Source organism: Canis lupus, chromosome 5, assembly GCF_011100685.1.
Source record: "Canis lupus familiaris isolate Mischka breed German Shepherd chromosome 5, alternate assembly UU_Cfam_GSD_1.0, whole genome shotgun sequence".
NCBI lineage: Eukaryota > Metazoa > Chordata > Mammalia > Carnivora > Canidae > Canis > Canis lupus.
The window spans coordinates 34,905,311-34,919,222 of NC_049226.1; the positions used below are offsets into that span (position 1 = coordinate 34,905,311).

General features: G+C 41.0%; 1 protein-coding gene and 1 long non-coding RNA gene across 4 annotated transcripts in view; one reads left to right on the plus strand and one right to left on the minus strand.

The window, feature by feature from the left end:
- Positions 1-13,912, plus strand: part of LOC111095890 — a 57,496-nt gene that overhangs the window by 8,732 nt on the left and 34,852 nt on the right. The gene's annotated exons all lie outside the window — the stretch shown is intronic.
- Positions 1-13,912, minus strand: part of MYH8 (myosin heavy chain 8) — a 27,085-nt gene continuing 13,173 nt past the window's right edge. Inside the window, 19 exon segments of the mRNA NM_001077235.1 lie at positions 1-150; positions 1,243-1,338; positions 1,900-2,004; positions 2,416-2,586; positions 2,677-2,802; positions 3,827-4,030; positions 4,705-5,013; positions 5,891-6,015; positions 6,115-6,280; positions 6,368-6,551; positions 7,620-7,816; positions 7,944-8,062; positions 8,413-8,539; positions 8,965-9,354; positions 9,444-9,534; positions 9,616-9,761; positions 9,845-10,021; positions 10,111-10,353; positions 12,683-12,938. Coding sequence (NP_001070703.1) covers positions 1-150; positions 1,243-1,338; positions 1,900-2,004; positions 2,416-2,586; positions 2,677-2,802; positions 3,827-4,030; positions 4,705-5,013; positions 5,891-6,015; positions 6,115-6,280; positions 6,368-6,551; positions 7,620-7,816; positions 7,944-8,062; positions 8,413-8,539; positions 8,965-9,354; positions 9,444-9,534; positions 9,616-9,761; positions 9,845-10,021; positions 10,111-10,353; positions 12,683-12,938 — 3,382 coding nt within the window.

A 13,912-nucleotide genomic window follows, 5' to 3' on the forward strand; every position in this document is an offset into this window, starting at 1 on the left:
TCACTCCGCACTGATTTTCGTGTGAACCTCTCGGCTCTTCACCCGCAACTTGTTGACCTGGGACTCGGCAATGTCAGCCCGCTCCTCGGCCTCCTCCAGCTCGTGCTGGAGCTTGCGGAATTTAGCAAGATTAGTGTTGGATTGTTCCTCCTAAGAAGTAAGATAAAATTGTGAGAATTAGAGTTTGTGATTACTGTACTTGTCACCAAACAGAATTCCCTCCTCAACTCAGATATATCCTTCTTATGGTCTGCTTGCCATGCCTGACTTCAAATCTGGACAGAATTTGTAACTTCAATTACATATTTTTTTCATTCTAAAGAATGAAGGAAGAAATACTTCTGAAGTGGAAAGATAACGATAGTGTGTAAAACCCATGTGTATATGAAATCTGTTTGTGATACATGGACTGGGTCAAAAGGAGGAAGAGAGCCATATGCCCTGAGAGAGTTTAATAAGTAAATGCAAGGTCAAATTTTAACTTTGGGACAACCTCACTTAACCAGTTTTGCCATATATGTTGATAACTCTGGTAAATGGAGAAAGGGGAAAAGTTGGTCTGGGAAGAAGCATGCAGCTGTTGGTTTTACTTATTACCATTTGAGCCTCTCCTCTCCTTTTCCCTCTCTTAACTTCCTGTCTGTGTAGGCAGTGGGGATAAGAAGCTCTCTTAACTTCCTGTCTGCTTTCTACCTACCACATTGTGTTTAGAAGAATGGGGAACACTCAGGAAAAGGGAAGCTGGAGAATCTTCTAGCATGTTCTTATTTGCCACAGGACGTGTGGAGAGAGGAGCCCCTGCTGACACTGGTAGTGTGTGAATGAGTCAGTTGGGGTAAAGATTTATGTTTGACTCTTGAGAATACTTGATTTTGTGCATTTCTAGAAGGAGAAGAGTATTTATTATGGATTAGAGTTGGGATGGTATATTCTTTGCAGCTATCAAGTAAGGTGGGTTATTTAGAGCTTCGTTTTTTCCCCCCAGTACTCACAAATTGCTTAATAAAAATACCTCCTCTTGAAGTCTTATTCTATAATCAGGATTTGGGCGTAAATTCATATTTATAATATGAGTGGTATATTTTATTTTGCTTTTTTTCTCATTGACACATTCTCTTAATACTTTCTTTCTTTCTCTCTCTCTCTCTCTCTTTCTTTCTTTCTTTCTTTTTCTTTTTTCTTAATACACTTTCTACCCCAAAAGAAGCTTTCTTCTTCTCTGAAGGGCTTAAAGATACTCACAGCCTCCTCAGCTTGTCTCTTGTATGATTTCACCTTCGCCTGTAATTTATCTACCAAGTCCTGCAGCCTGAGGACATTCTTGCGGTCTTCCTCAGTCTGGGGGTTTGAAAAACAATCTGCATTCAGTACAATGAAATGAGCCTCCTACAGGTAGTAAAATAAATCACTTTGGTATGATGGCAGGTGGGCCTGGGGTAAACTTGGTCAATGCTGAGACTTCCTCCATAGTATTAATAGTAGCTATTTTTGCTGAACATCACCATATGTGGGTGCTGTGTTAGGGACTTCTACACATGTTCTGTAATATCACCTCCCTACTCCCTACATGTTGTTACTCTGTTTTATAGGGAATGAAACTAAGGTTTAGGGTATTAAGTAATTTACCCAAGTTCAAAAATTAAGAGAGGCCAAATTAGAACTAATATTCAGTTTATCTGACTTTAAAACCTATGTCCTTTTCTCTGGTATTGCTGTTTTCAAAGGCCTCCATGCTTTTCCTAGCTTAGGAAAGGGTCTCTGATAAACAGTTCTATCATTTGCCCTCGTATTTATATATCAAGTTCACGTGGATCTGACTGTGAGTGCCACATAGTTACCAGATTGTCAGTTTCCCTTTGGGCAGGAAGTCTGGATATTCTAAAAAGCTATTCCCCTTACCTGGTAGGTGAGTTCTTTTACTCTTCTCTCGTGTTTCCGCAAACCTTTAACAGCCTCAGCATTACGTTTCTGCTCACTTTCAACCTCTCCTTCAAGCTCATGTACCTACAACCAAGAAAGATACGTATGCAGCCCATCTTGGGGGCTATTTTTTTTTTAATTTTTTTTTTTTTTTTTTTTTTTATGATAGTCCCACAGAGAGAGAGAGAGAGGCAGAGAGACATAGGCAGAGGGAGAAGCAGGCTCCATGCACCGGGAGCCCGACGTGGGACTCGATCCCTGGTCTCCAGGATCGCGCCCTGGGCCAAAGGCAGGCGCTAAACCGCTGCGCCACCCAGGGTTCCCCCATCTTGGGGGCTATTAATTAGTCACGACCTGCTGAAGATACTGAGTGGATGTCCTCAGCCTCAGGATGAAGATGGGCATCAATATGTAGGGAAAGAGAGAGAGAGACATAGGGGGAGTCCCCTTAGCCCCTTCCCAGATTCCGAAGGATTGAGAGATTGAGAGACCCACCCTGGCCTCCAGTTTCTGGATCTGCTTCTTCCCACCCTTCAGGGCCAGCTGCTCAGCCTCGTCGAGACGATGCTGCAGGTCCTTCACTGTCTGCTCCATGTTCTTCTTCATCCGCTCCAGGTGGGCACTGGTGTCCTGCTCCTTCTTCAGCTCCTCGGCCATCATGGCCGCCTGATTAGTAAATACACCAGGACAATAAGGAAATCTAGTAATGGCAGGTAACACACGTGTATCAGTAAAACAAGTGCTTATCTTGCTCACATCTGTGATGGCCTTCTTGGCCTTCTCTTCTGCATTACGTGATTCTTGAATGACTTCCTCCACTTCACTCTGGAGTTGTGAAACATCATTTTCCAATTTTTTCTTGGTGTTGATCAGGCTGGTATTCTGTTAAAAATAGTCCATGGGAATTTCAAAGACTTGCTATTTGCCAATGTGGGCTTTTATAGATGTCTTACTTGTTGGCTTGTGCAGGGGACCTAATGGCAAGTTTACTATTCAGCTTTAAATATTTGTTCAGTGCAAAATATTAATCATTTGAAAAGTTGGAACATGCCTCTCCCTACCCCGGTCCCCTTGTCTGTCTAATTTTTGCATAAGGACTTGGGAGTTTTAAGAATGCCTATATTAATTACTCTTTCAATTATATTTCAGTCAGACCTTACTAATATTCTATTCTTAAAAGGTTGGAAATAATAGAAAACAATGAATTCTTTTTGTGAGTGCCTGGCATTGGGAGTTTTTTAGTTAGAAAGGATCTATTCTCTGTTAACTTTTATAGTTTGCCCCCTGGGGGAATACTGAATTAGTTTTATGAAAACATTTTATTTAAATTCTAACCCAGTGGTTCTCAGAGGGAATCAACACTGCTGTAATAGGTATTTGGAAATATTTGTAGGTAGATATTTTTGCTTGTGAAAATGACTACCCGGTGCTACTGCATTTAATGTCCAGGCACATCAACAGTGTCCTGCAGGACACAAGGACAGTAAGCACAATACTAAACGCAGAAGGACTCCTGATGAGAAACACTACATGGCACATTTTTGGATTTTGGAGTTAACAGATCATGTTTATTCAAGTTTATTCTACATCATGGTTTTCAAAATAATCTAAAGAGTCAAACCCAGTTTTAAATAAAATGTTCTCCTTTTTCTTGGTAGAAAATCTGAGGAACACATAACCAAAATATCGCCTACAATCCTATCATTCCAGGATAACTGCAGTTAGTATTTTAGAGCATATCCCCCATCCTTTTTTAAAATATACACATTTTGTATTAAAATGGAGTATTTCCCCGCTATTTTCCAGTATAATTATACACATAATTATTAAATGGAGTATTTCCCTGTTAGGTAATGGATCCATCACTTAACCGTACACCAACATTTGTTTGATGCGAAGGTCTTACCTGGGTGTGGAGGAGCTGGACGCGCTCACTGGCATCTAGGAGCTCCTGCTCTGCAGTTTTCCTGCTCCTCTCTGTCTGCTCCAGAGTGGCCCTCAGCTCCTCGATCTCAGCCTGCAGCAGGTTGGCTCTGCGCTCCACCATGGCCAACTGCTCCTTCAGGTCCTCCTGGCCTCGGAGAGCATCATCCAGGTGGAGCTGAGTGTCCTGTCAAGTTAACAAAAAAAAAAAAAAGCCATAGACACTCTGAAGAGGATGTGAACATCCGTGGAGGTGAACTGGAAGAAGGTACTGGTGCCAGGAGCAGGAAATGACTGGCCTGTCATTTGAATTAGTGTGAAAATGGTGATGTCACTGGCTTAGGTGAGCAAGGATGATCAGGAGACAGATTGTCATTCTATTTATGCCATTAACTGGTTATTTTTTTCATGTGTGAGTAACCAGTGGCTGTCATTTATAGACTGTTTTCCATATGCTCCCCCCAGTACTTGACATCTGTTATCTCATTTGGTTCTCACAGGAACCCTATGAGGTGAGTAGTTTCATTCTTATTTTGTAGAAGCAGCAGCAGAGGTTCTGAGAGGTTAACTCATTTGCCTAAAATCAGGCAGCCAGTAAGTAACACAACTAAGGCTCCACTTCAGGCTTATTGGTACCAAAGTCTTGTACTTTCTTTCATATCAAAGCTTATCTTGGGGCTTCTGTTTTTTATATAGCATTTCTGTAAAAATATATTCTGTGCACATTTAATTTAGCTGTTTCCATACTGGGAGCTGGATAATTTGTTAAAAGAAAAAACTAGATTGTTTAGCACAAAGATACTTTGCTGAATGGAGAACAGATCACTTGCCTGACTTAGCTATTTATGTGGACCTGTTTACCTTCAGGATGCCTTGGGTGTTCCTGTAGTTCCTCAAACTCTCTGCAGCCAAGCGGTTGGCATGATTAAGCTGGATTTCCATCTCATTGAGGTCTCCCTCCATCTTCTTCTTGACTCTCAGAGCATCATTCCTGCTCCTGATCTCAGCATCGAGGGTGCTCTGCATCGACTCCATGACCCTGATGTGGTTTCTCTTCAGCTGGTCAATTTCTTCATCCTTCTCTGCAATTTTCCTGTCGACTTCAGACTTGACTTGGTTCAGCTCTAGCTGGATGCGCAGAATCTTTCCCTCTTCATGTTCAAGAGATGCCTTAACAAAACAGTGATATGTTAATGATGGAAAATAACTTGAATATTTGGAGTATATTCCCTTGTGAGCTGAACTCTTACATCAATTTGTCTGATTTTATAAATTTCAATACAACAGTTCCAGGAACTGCTAGGTAAATTCATTTTTTTGTTTGTGTATTCAGTCATAGATCATACAGGGCAGTTCTGTAATAAAGGTGCTTTATAGAGTATGAAGTGCTATATAAATATTATTTATGTGAGTACTAACAAAACTTACAGTTAAACTCGTACTAAACATGAACTCTTAATCTGTTTTTTACATTAAAATGTGTAGGAATTCTCAGTTTTAAAACATTTTTCTGATTATAAAATGTATGTTCACTGTAGGACATAGAGCAATATATAAAAACAAAGAAAAACCTCCTATTGTGCCCCCCACCCAATGATAATCATTTTAATGTGGTACATTGTTTCTAGTCTTTTTTCCTACTTATATATATTTTTGGGTGATGAAATTATAGTGTATATTCAAATGTGTCTTCACTTTAAAAATTAATATCTACCATAAATATTTCTCTATATTAATTATATTTAACGGTTGTATACAATTGCATCATAATGAATGTTCCCTAGTTTGCTTCATCTTGTTCTTGGATTAGACATCTTTGTGCTTAACGATTTACCTCTATTGAAGGTAATTTTCTTGAGAGAGATTCTTACGGAAGTGGTGGGTCATAGTATTACTTTTTAAGGCTTTTGATAACTATTGCCAAATTGTCCTTCATAAAGCTATACGAGTTCATATTTCCACCAGCTCTATAATAATGGGTCCATTGCTCACTTTGAGTATTTTCACCTATGTCTTTGAATTTTCCTCACAACCTGGTAATACGTACTTCTGCTTCCTCTAAGGCAGCCTGAATGTCACATTTCTCTTGTTCCACTTGCTTCTTTATTTTCTCCAATTCATGGATTTGCTTCCCTCCCTCAGCAATCTGCTCAGTGAGGTCAGAAATCTCCTCTGTGGGTGAACAGACAAGAGAGTAGTAGTCAGACTGAGGTAACAGGGAACCTAACTGCCAGCTCTTGCCAGGGCCGTTGGAAGTTCAAGAGCACTCACGCTGCAAGTTCTTGTTCTCTCTCTTTAGGGTTTCCACTTGATCTAGGGATTCCTCATAGGCATTCTTGACCTTGAACAGCTCAGTGCTGAGAGTGCGAGCCTCCTTCTGGGAGGCCTCCAGTTCAGCCTGAGTTTCCTCATACTTCTGTTTCCACTCCGCCAGAACCTGAAAAGCAGCAGATTGTCAGCTGCTGCAAGGAGAAAGGGAAACCACATAAAACATTGATGAAGTTTATTAAGTAGGCCTGGGCACCTTGTCAAAGTTCCTCTGCTTTTTGTCAAGAGCGGCGCAGGCAGCGTTAGATCTCTCCACATCCAGCATGAGGTCCTCCACCTCATTTTGGAGCCGCTGCTTTGTCTTCTCCAGGGAAGCACATTTGGCGTTCACAGCTTCTACGTGCTCCTCAGCTTCCTGGAGACGCTGGGCCAGCTTCTTCCTGAAACGTTAGCCAGGCAGTTATGGAGAGTGGTTTAGAACAGGGACAAGAGATAACACCCTAGGCCCCTTTGACAGTCCTGCTTCTACAATGGCAGGTAACATATCGTTACCCAAACTGCAGCATCCAGAACTGCTTTCTTGATTGGTCCTGTATGAAAAGGTCCAAAGTAGTGAGCACCTGGATTCAGTTCTTTGAGGCTGCTGTTAGTGCTCCATTGTATGTGTCTTACTACATAAGTAATTCAGGGTTTTCAGGACTTCTGATTGAGTATGGTTGCAGAAAATGATTATCCAGGACAATTTTGCTGATTGGTGTAAATGTCTTCTCTCATTCCAGAAAGGATATGAGGCTAACTAGGTATTTTATTGGGCAAAAATGTACTGAGACTATTTATTTGCTTTCTTAGACTTTCTATTTCATTTATGTACTTTTTCCCTAGAGAAAACCAGGGAAAGTTTCTTTAGAAACTTTGTGACAAAAAGCAGGTGAAGCATGGTGATTCCTTCTGAGTCACCTATATTCTTCATTGCCCCATCATGTGCCAATTCTGCATCTTCAAGGTATAGGAAAGCCTTTAGCCCTGAAGCCCAAGAAGATCTACTTGAAGGTCCTCTTTGATCTATACTTGATCTATCAGACTAAGCTTTATTTTATTTAGACCAGCCCTGGACATTATGTACAGTTTAGTGGCCTCCAGCATGAGGTTGGAGAGCTGTGTCTTCCTATTGTAGGACTGAAGAAGGTGGTCTCTGGAGTCAGAATATCTGGTTCTAATCCTAGCCATACTGTGTATTAATCATGTGCCCTTGGGTTGGTTGGTTAACCTCTCAAATCCTGTTCCCTTGTTTGAACATAGGGATAAAACATGATGCTATGAAAACTAAATGAGCTAATGGGTATATATAATACTTGACACATAGTGTCCTCTCAGTAAATTTAGCGTGTGCTGTTGCTGTTGCTGTTGTTACCATCAACAACATCATCATCATAGTGTTCAGGAGAGCTGCTGAGTTGTGCAGCTAGGAAACCATGTTCTTTTCCTCCCTCAGCGTTTGCAGCACGTACTTGGCCTCCTCCAACTCCTCGGTGCGCTGGATGGCGTCCGTCTCATATTTGGTCCTCCACTGGGCCACCTCGCTGTTGGCCTTGGACAGCGCCCTCTGCAGCTCGGCCTTGCCCTCCTGCTCCTCCTCATACTGTTCCCGCAGCAGGTCACAGTCATGGCGGGAGGACTGCAGGGCGTGGGCCAGGGCGTTCTTGGCCTGCAGGAGGACTAGTTTCGTGACTTAAATTCATTTATTTAGTGATACATAATTTACATACCCGGAGTAGAATCTGAATGGACATGTTTAGATTTGCTCAGCCAAGATGATCTTTGGTAAAACTCACTTTAGTTTCTTCCTCCAGCTGACGTTTCAGCTCCTCAATCTGCTGTGTAGATGCTTGTTTGCTTCTTGAAAGCTGAGAGACTAAAGCATCTTTTTCATCTAATTGTCGGGAATATTCACCTAAGAATAATAGAAGTAAATGAATTGGTTAACAGCATAAAAATAAGCTTAAGCTTTCATACCTGTGTATACCTATACATTTATTTATATATCAAATATATACTTTATCTGCTTGTAGATAGGAGTTTAGAACTGATTAGTACTGGCAGTAAAAAGCACAGATAGCACAGGAGTGTAGCAAGTAAACTATCCTGCCAATTCTTGCTTTGTATTCTTTTTGACCTGCTCAGCAGATTCTAACAATTCGTTTATTCCTCTGTAAAATGGGAGAGAGTATTGCTGTTTCTTCAGAACCCCTGGAATCACTTTTATCTAGCATGCAGTTTCAGAGTCCAGGGAAAAGTCCCCACCTGCTTCTGTCTGCAGACGCGCTCTCTGAGCTGTCAGGTCGTTGATCAGCCGTTGCTGCTCCTCTTCCTTGGTCTTAAGTTCACTCACCTGATCTTCTAGAGTGCGACACATCTTTTCAAGGTTCCCCTACAGGACATGTAGCAGTGAAAGATGAGACATTGAATGCAGTAAAAAACAAACAAAAACATTAAAACTTGATTCTTCAGGTATATTTAGAGTGAATAAACTCAGGTGTGAGTGGAAAGTTATGGCACCAACTTGATGGGACAGGCTAGGATTCAAGCATCGTGAGTCTGGAATATCCCTGAAGTGACCATTGTTAGAGCCCATTCATTTTTTTCCCGTGATATTGACACTTGATTAAAGGGGATTTTGAAATAGTCTTAATAGGTCATAAGCAAGCACTAACAAAACTGACATAGAATGGAATATATTAGAATAGGAAATACTAGATTAGTGCTATAAACTGCTAGCAAACAATGTTTAGTGACAGAACAATGAATGTTCTATCAGGTTATTAATTACCATCATTTAGAGATGGTATTGGGTACCTTGGCTTTGGAAATGGTCTCTGCATTACTGGCAAGGTCATCGATCTCCATCTTCATCTCACTCTTCTCCTTCTCCAGCTTCTGCTTGACCCTCTGCAGGTTGTCTATCTGCTCCCCAAGCTCAGCCACGCTGTCTGCATGCTTCTTTCTCAGTGTAGCCGCTGTGGCTTCGTGCTGCAGGGTGGCCTCCTCCAGGTCCCTGCGCATCTTCTGGAACTCGGCCTCCCGCTTCTTGTTCATCTCAATCTGGGCAGATGTGGCCCCGCCAGCTTCTTCCAGGCGCTCACTGATCTCCTCCAGTTCCCGGGAGAGGTCAGAGCGCTGCTTCTCTGCTTTGGCCCTGGAGGCGCGCTCTGCCTCGATTTCCTCCTCCAGCTCCTCGATGCGGGCCTGGGAGTGACACATGCACAGTAACATAAACTCATCTCAAGCTCAGGGCTTTTGGCATACAGAGAAAAAATGAAGGGGAGGTGGTTCACCTGCAGCTCTTTGATCTTCTTCTGTAGTTGAATTTCTATTGCTTGCTCATCTTCAATTTTGCTTAGCAGATTGCTGATTTCAAATTCTTTCCTTTAGACAGAAGAACAAGACATATTAGTACTCCTGAATTGAAAGATGGTATCACATGGAATTTTTTTCTGGAGTGCCTACTTTTTGAGTTTCTCATCAAGTTGCTGCTTGTCATTTTCGGCATCCATTGTGGATTCTTGGGCCAATTTTAGGTCTCCCTCTAGTTTCCTCTTTGCCCTTTCTAGATCCATTCGAAGTTTCCTTTCTTGCTCTAGAGACCCTTCAAGCTAATGAGAAAGGAAAACGTATTAAATACTGAAAGTGTATTTAAAAAAAAATCCTTCCAGTGTATAATCAGAAACACACTTACATCATCCACTTGCTGCTCTAGCTTGGTTTTAGCTTTGGTCAGGGTGTTGACCTTGTCCTCTTCTGCCTGCAGGTCATCCAGGGTCTGCTGGTGGGCCTCTTGGAGGGCCTTCTTCTCCTTGGTCAGCTTTGCGATGGTTTCATCCAGGCCTGCCATCTCTTCTGTGAGGTTTTTTACCTTGAAAAATTAAAGAAATGATACCTGCTCTAAAGCAGCTTAGTAGGGGGGCAGAATCTCTCTGTGGTGGAACAGAATATGTTTCATACCTTGTTCTCTGTGGCATGCTTCTCCTTTTCGACCTTGGCCAGGGTCAGCTCAAGGTCGTCAATATCTTTCTTGAGCTCTGAACACTCATCTTCCAGTTTCCTCTTCTTGGCTGTCAGCTCAGCATTGATCTCCTCCTCATCCTCTGCTCTCTCAGTCACCTCCTTGATCTTGGCCTCCAGCTGGATTTTGTTTTTAATCAGTTGTTCACACCTTTCCTCTGCATCAGCCAAGGCGTCAGCTTCCTGTGGAGAGATTCATTAAGGTCTTTAGAGAACTTGTTACAATTTTGAACTTCTTCTTTGCACAATATAGTAGTGTTTGCTGAATGCTGGTAACTTCTTCAGTATGAATATAAATTAAACTTAATTGAACATTATTACATGGCCTGGAGAAATGGAGCTAATTAAAAGCGAGACTATAGATTTAGAAACAAATTAATGTGAAAAATGATTGGTTTGAAGCAGTTGACTACAAAGTAGTGTCTAGAGGAGTGATAGGCCACGGGAAGCCTGAGTTCTTGTCTCAGTATTTCCTCCATATGGATGAACATAGGCAAATGACTTTATTCCTTTATTCTCAATTTTCTCATGTAGTTGAGGAGGTGGGAATAAACGATTGCTAGGAACATTTCAGCTGCAATATTCAAAGATTTTGATTTAGATTGGTTGGATTTGGTTTTGATCATTCCCTGTTCACCTCAAGCAACTAGTTGTTAGACTGAATTTTAAAAAGGAAAAGAAAAAGAACTTAAATAATTTTATGCCTGTGAATACATTTCCATGCACATTTGTTATATGCTTGCAACCTTCCTGATAGTCCATAGCAGTGTTGTAACTGTCCACAGTTTTCATTTCCATCTTAAGGATCACCTGTTAGTCTCAACATGAATTTTAGAATATGCAAGAACATATAATTTTAAGGCATTACATAGCTCCATAGAGTTTTTATGAGTGACTGAAAAACTCAAATAAAAATCAGCTCAGCCTTATTAGAGTACTCTGGCCTGGGGAATTTCTTTAACTTCTCACTCAGTGTTTTGCTCATAGCTTATGTGTTTTAAATGCTTAAACGGATGATAATAGGGAACTTCCCATGGTTCCTTTGCTTTTATTTTTAATAGTGATGCATTCGTAAATGTTCTCTCCCTGACCAATGGTAAGAACTATGAAGAGGCTGTTGGTCATGTGTTTTAGGGAAAATACAGCCTTCATGTAAGTGAAAGTATCAGAAGGGAAAGTTGATAGCTTAAAATTTTGGGGAAAACTATTCTTTTCACAGGTTTCTTTATGACACTGGTGGGCTTCTGGACCATAGAAATGGGCAATTATGCTTGGCCAGAACACTGGTCCAAACTATCCCCTATCCTGATTACAGCTCCTTCCTGAGCCAAGTAAACAGAGGCCTTAAGAACTGGGAAGAATCACAGAGGGAACTTGGCTCTACCTCACACCCTGGTTGCTTAGTTCATGTAACTGCAAACAGATTTACTGAGCTAAATCTCAGGGGTTAGGCATGGAGAGAAATAAGAATAAGGGGCACCTGCACCCCAGTGTTTATAGCAACAGTGTCCACAATAGCCAAACTATGGAAAGAGCCCAGATGTCCTTCAATGGATAAATGGATAAAGAAGATTGTGTGTGTGTGTGTGTGTGTGTGTGTGTGTGTATACACTCAATGGAATATTACTTAGCCATCAGATAGGATGAATCTTGTCATTTACATCGATGTGGATAGATAGAACTGGAAGGTATTATGCTGAGTGAAATATGTCAATCAGAGAAAGACATTTATTATATGGTTTCACTCATGTGGAATATAAAAAACAGTGCAGAGGATCATGGGGGAAGGGAGAGAAAAATAAAACAGGACAAAATCAGAAAGGGAAACAAACCAGAGACTCTTAATCATAGGAAACAAAGGGTTGCTGGAGGGGAGGTTGGTGGGGGGGATGGGTAAATTGGGTGACAGGCGTTAAGGAGAGCATGTGATGTAATGAGCATTGTCAAATCCAAGTTGCTGTGCATGGCTGTCAGGGCTCTCTGTATTCCCCAGCTCATCTGCCATTCCCAACCACAAAGCCTTTTCCAGCCAGGCTAAACAATTTGCTTATCACAAATAATTCACAACTGATAAATTATTGGACACTACCTCTGAAACTAATGATGTACTATATGTTAGCTAATTGAATTTAAAAAATAATGGCTTTTCTTTAATTTCAAAACAATCTCATAGACTTGTGTTCGGAGACTAAGACAATCCTTGTAAGGCTGAGATGAAGTAGTCGAGGCAAATGGGTGCGATATCTGACTGAGATCTGGGGCATGGCATTTAAATTCTTCCTCATGGTTGCTAGATTTGTGATACTGTTGAATATGTTCTTCAGTCCTCCCTTTTCCATTTGTAATTTGGAAATCTTTGTGTGTATCTTTCTCATAGGACTACTGAAAGATGAGTGAAATCCTTAAAAAAGTAACTTGAGATTTTCTTTTTTAAGACAAGGCTATTTGTAAATCCAAAGTGCATATGCCTTCCAGAAATGCTTCAGTAACATGCAACATTCAGAATACTCACAGATTGAACCTGGAGCTGCAGGTCATTTTTCTCTTTTAAGAGAGTGACCATTTTTTCCTCCAGTTCCTTCCTTTTCGCCTCTGACTTGGCAAGCTCATCTTTGGTTTTCTGAAACTCTTCCTTCATGGTGGCCATCTCCTTCTCGGTCTCTGCGCTCTTGAGAAGGGGTTTGATCTTGAAGAAGAGCCTCATCCAGGGCCAGTGCTTGACGTTCATGAAGGCACGTATATTGTACTGGATGCAGAAAAGGGCTTCTCTGAAATGACGTAAAAATATCAGTGTAGATCCATCCATTAGGGGCAGTGTTATTGTCACTTTTTATTTTACATGCAGGTTCCCCTTGTGATGATCCCAGGTGTAAATGATCAATCAGATTTTGTATATGCTAAATGCAGGCTTTATATAGACACAGACACACTCAAACTAGTGCTCAGTGTAATCGTGTTTCTGATGTGTACTGCTCATGTTGAATAATTGTGTTCTCACGACCCTGGCACACTAGCAAAGGAGCAGACTTGAGAGCAGGAATACTTTGCACATATGAACAACACATACCAATTTAAGATCATTTGAGCTATTATAATACTAGTGATTTGGGAGTGGATGTGGCAGTTGTGAATTGGTTGTGCCACTGGGCCATTGGCCTATGGAGTGAGCTGTGAGTTGACACTGGGTGCTTTCAAAGTTGCCTCATCTGAGGAACTTAGGATTTAGCACGTCTTTCTTGAAGCCTTTCCTCTTATTTTGATTATCACCGAAGTCTCCACTCAAAAACTTTTGTTAGCTTCTTCAGATAATACACTGGCTTTTCTCAGATTCTTTCAAATGTCTCATTCTTATATGCTTAATTAGATTGTTAGTATCCGCAAGCAATTTAACATGCATTGAGCATGCAGATTTGTTTCATTTAAATACAAGTTTTAAATAGTAATAAAATATACCCCTTCTGTAAACTGTAGCACTAGACTAGCAAGGTTTGACTATCTTGTAGCAATCTGTAATGCCCTTTCAAGCTTATTAAAATGTAAATTCTATTTCTGTATAGGTCCAAATTACAAGAACCATGACTCTGAGAATGCAAATACCATGACACAAACCATAATGTAGACACATGGGAAGGACTTGGGAACACTTATAATGCAAATCCAAATAAGCACAGAGAAGCAAAATGAATGCAAAATATGTGTGTTTGGTGTTGGGGGCAGGGAATGCAGTAGTGCTGGGTAGATA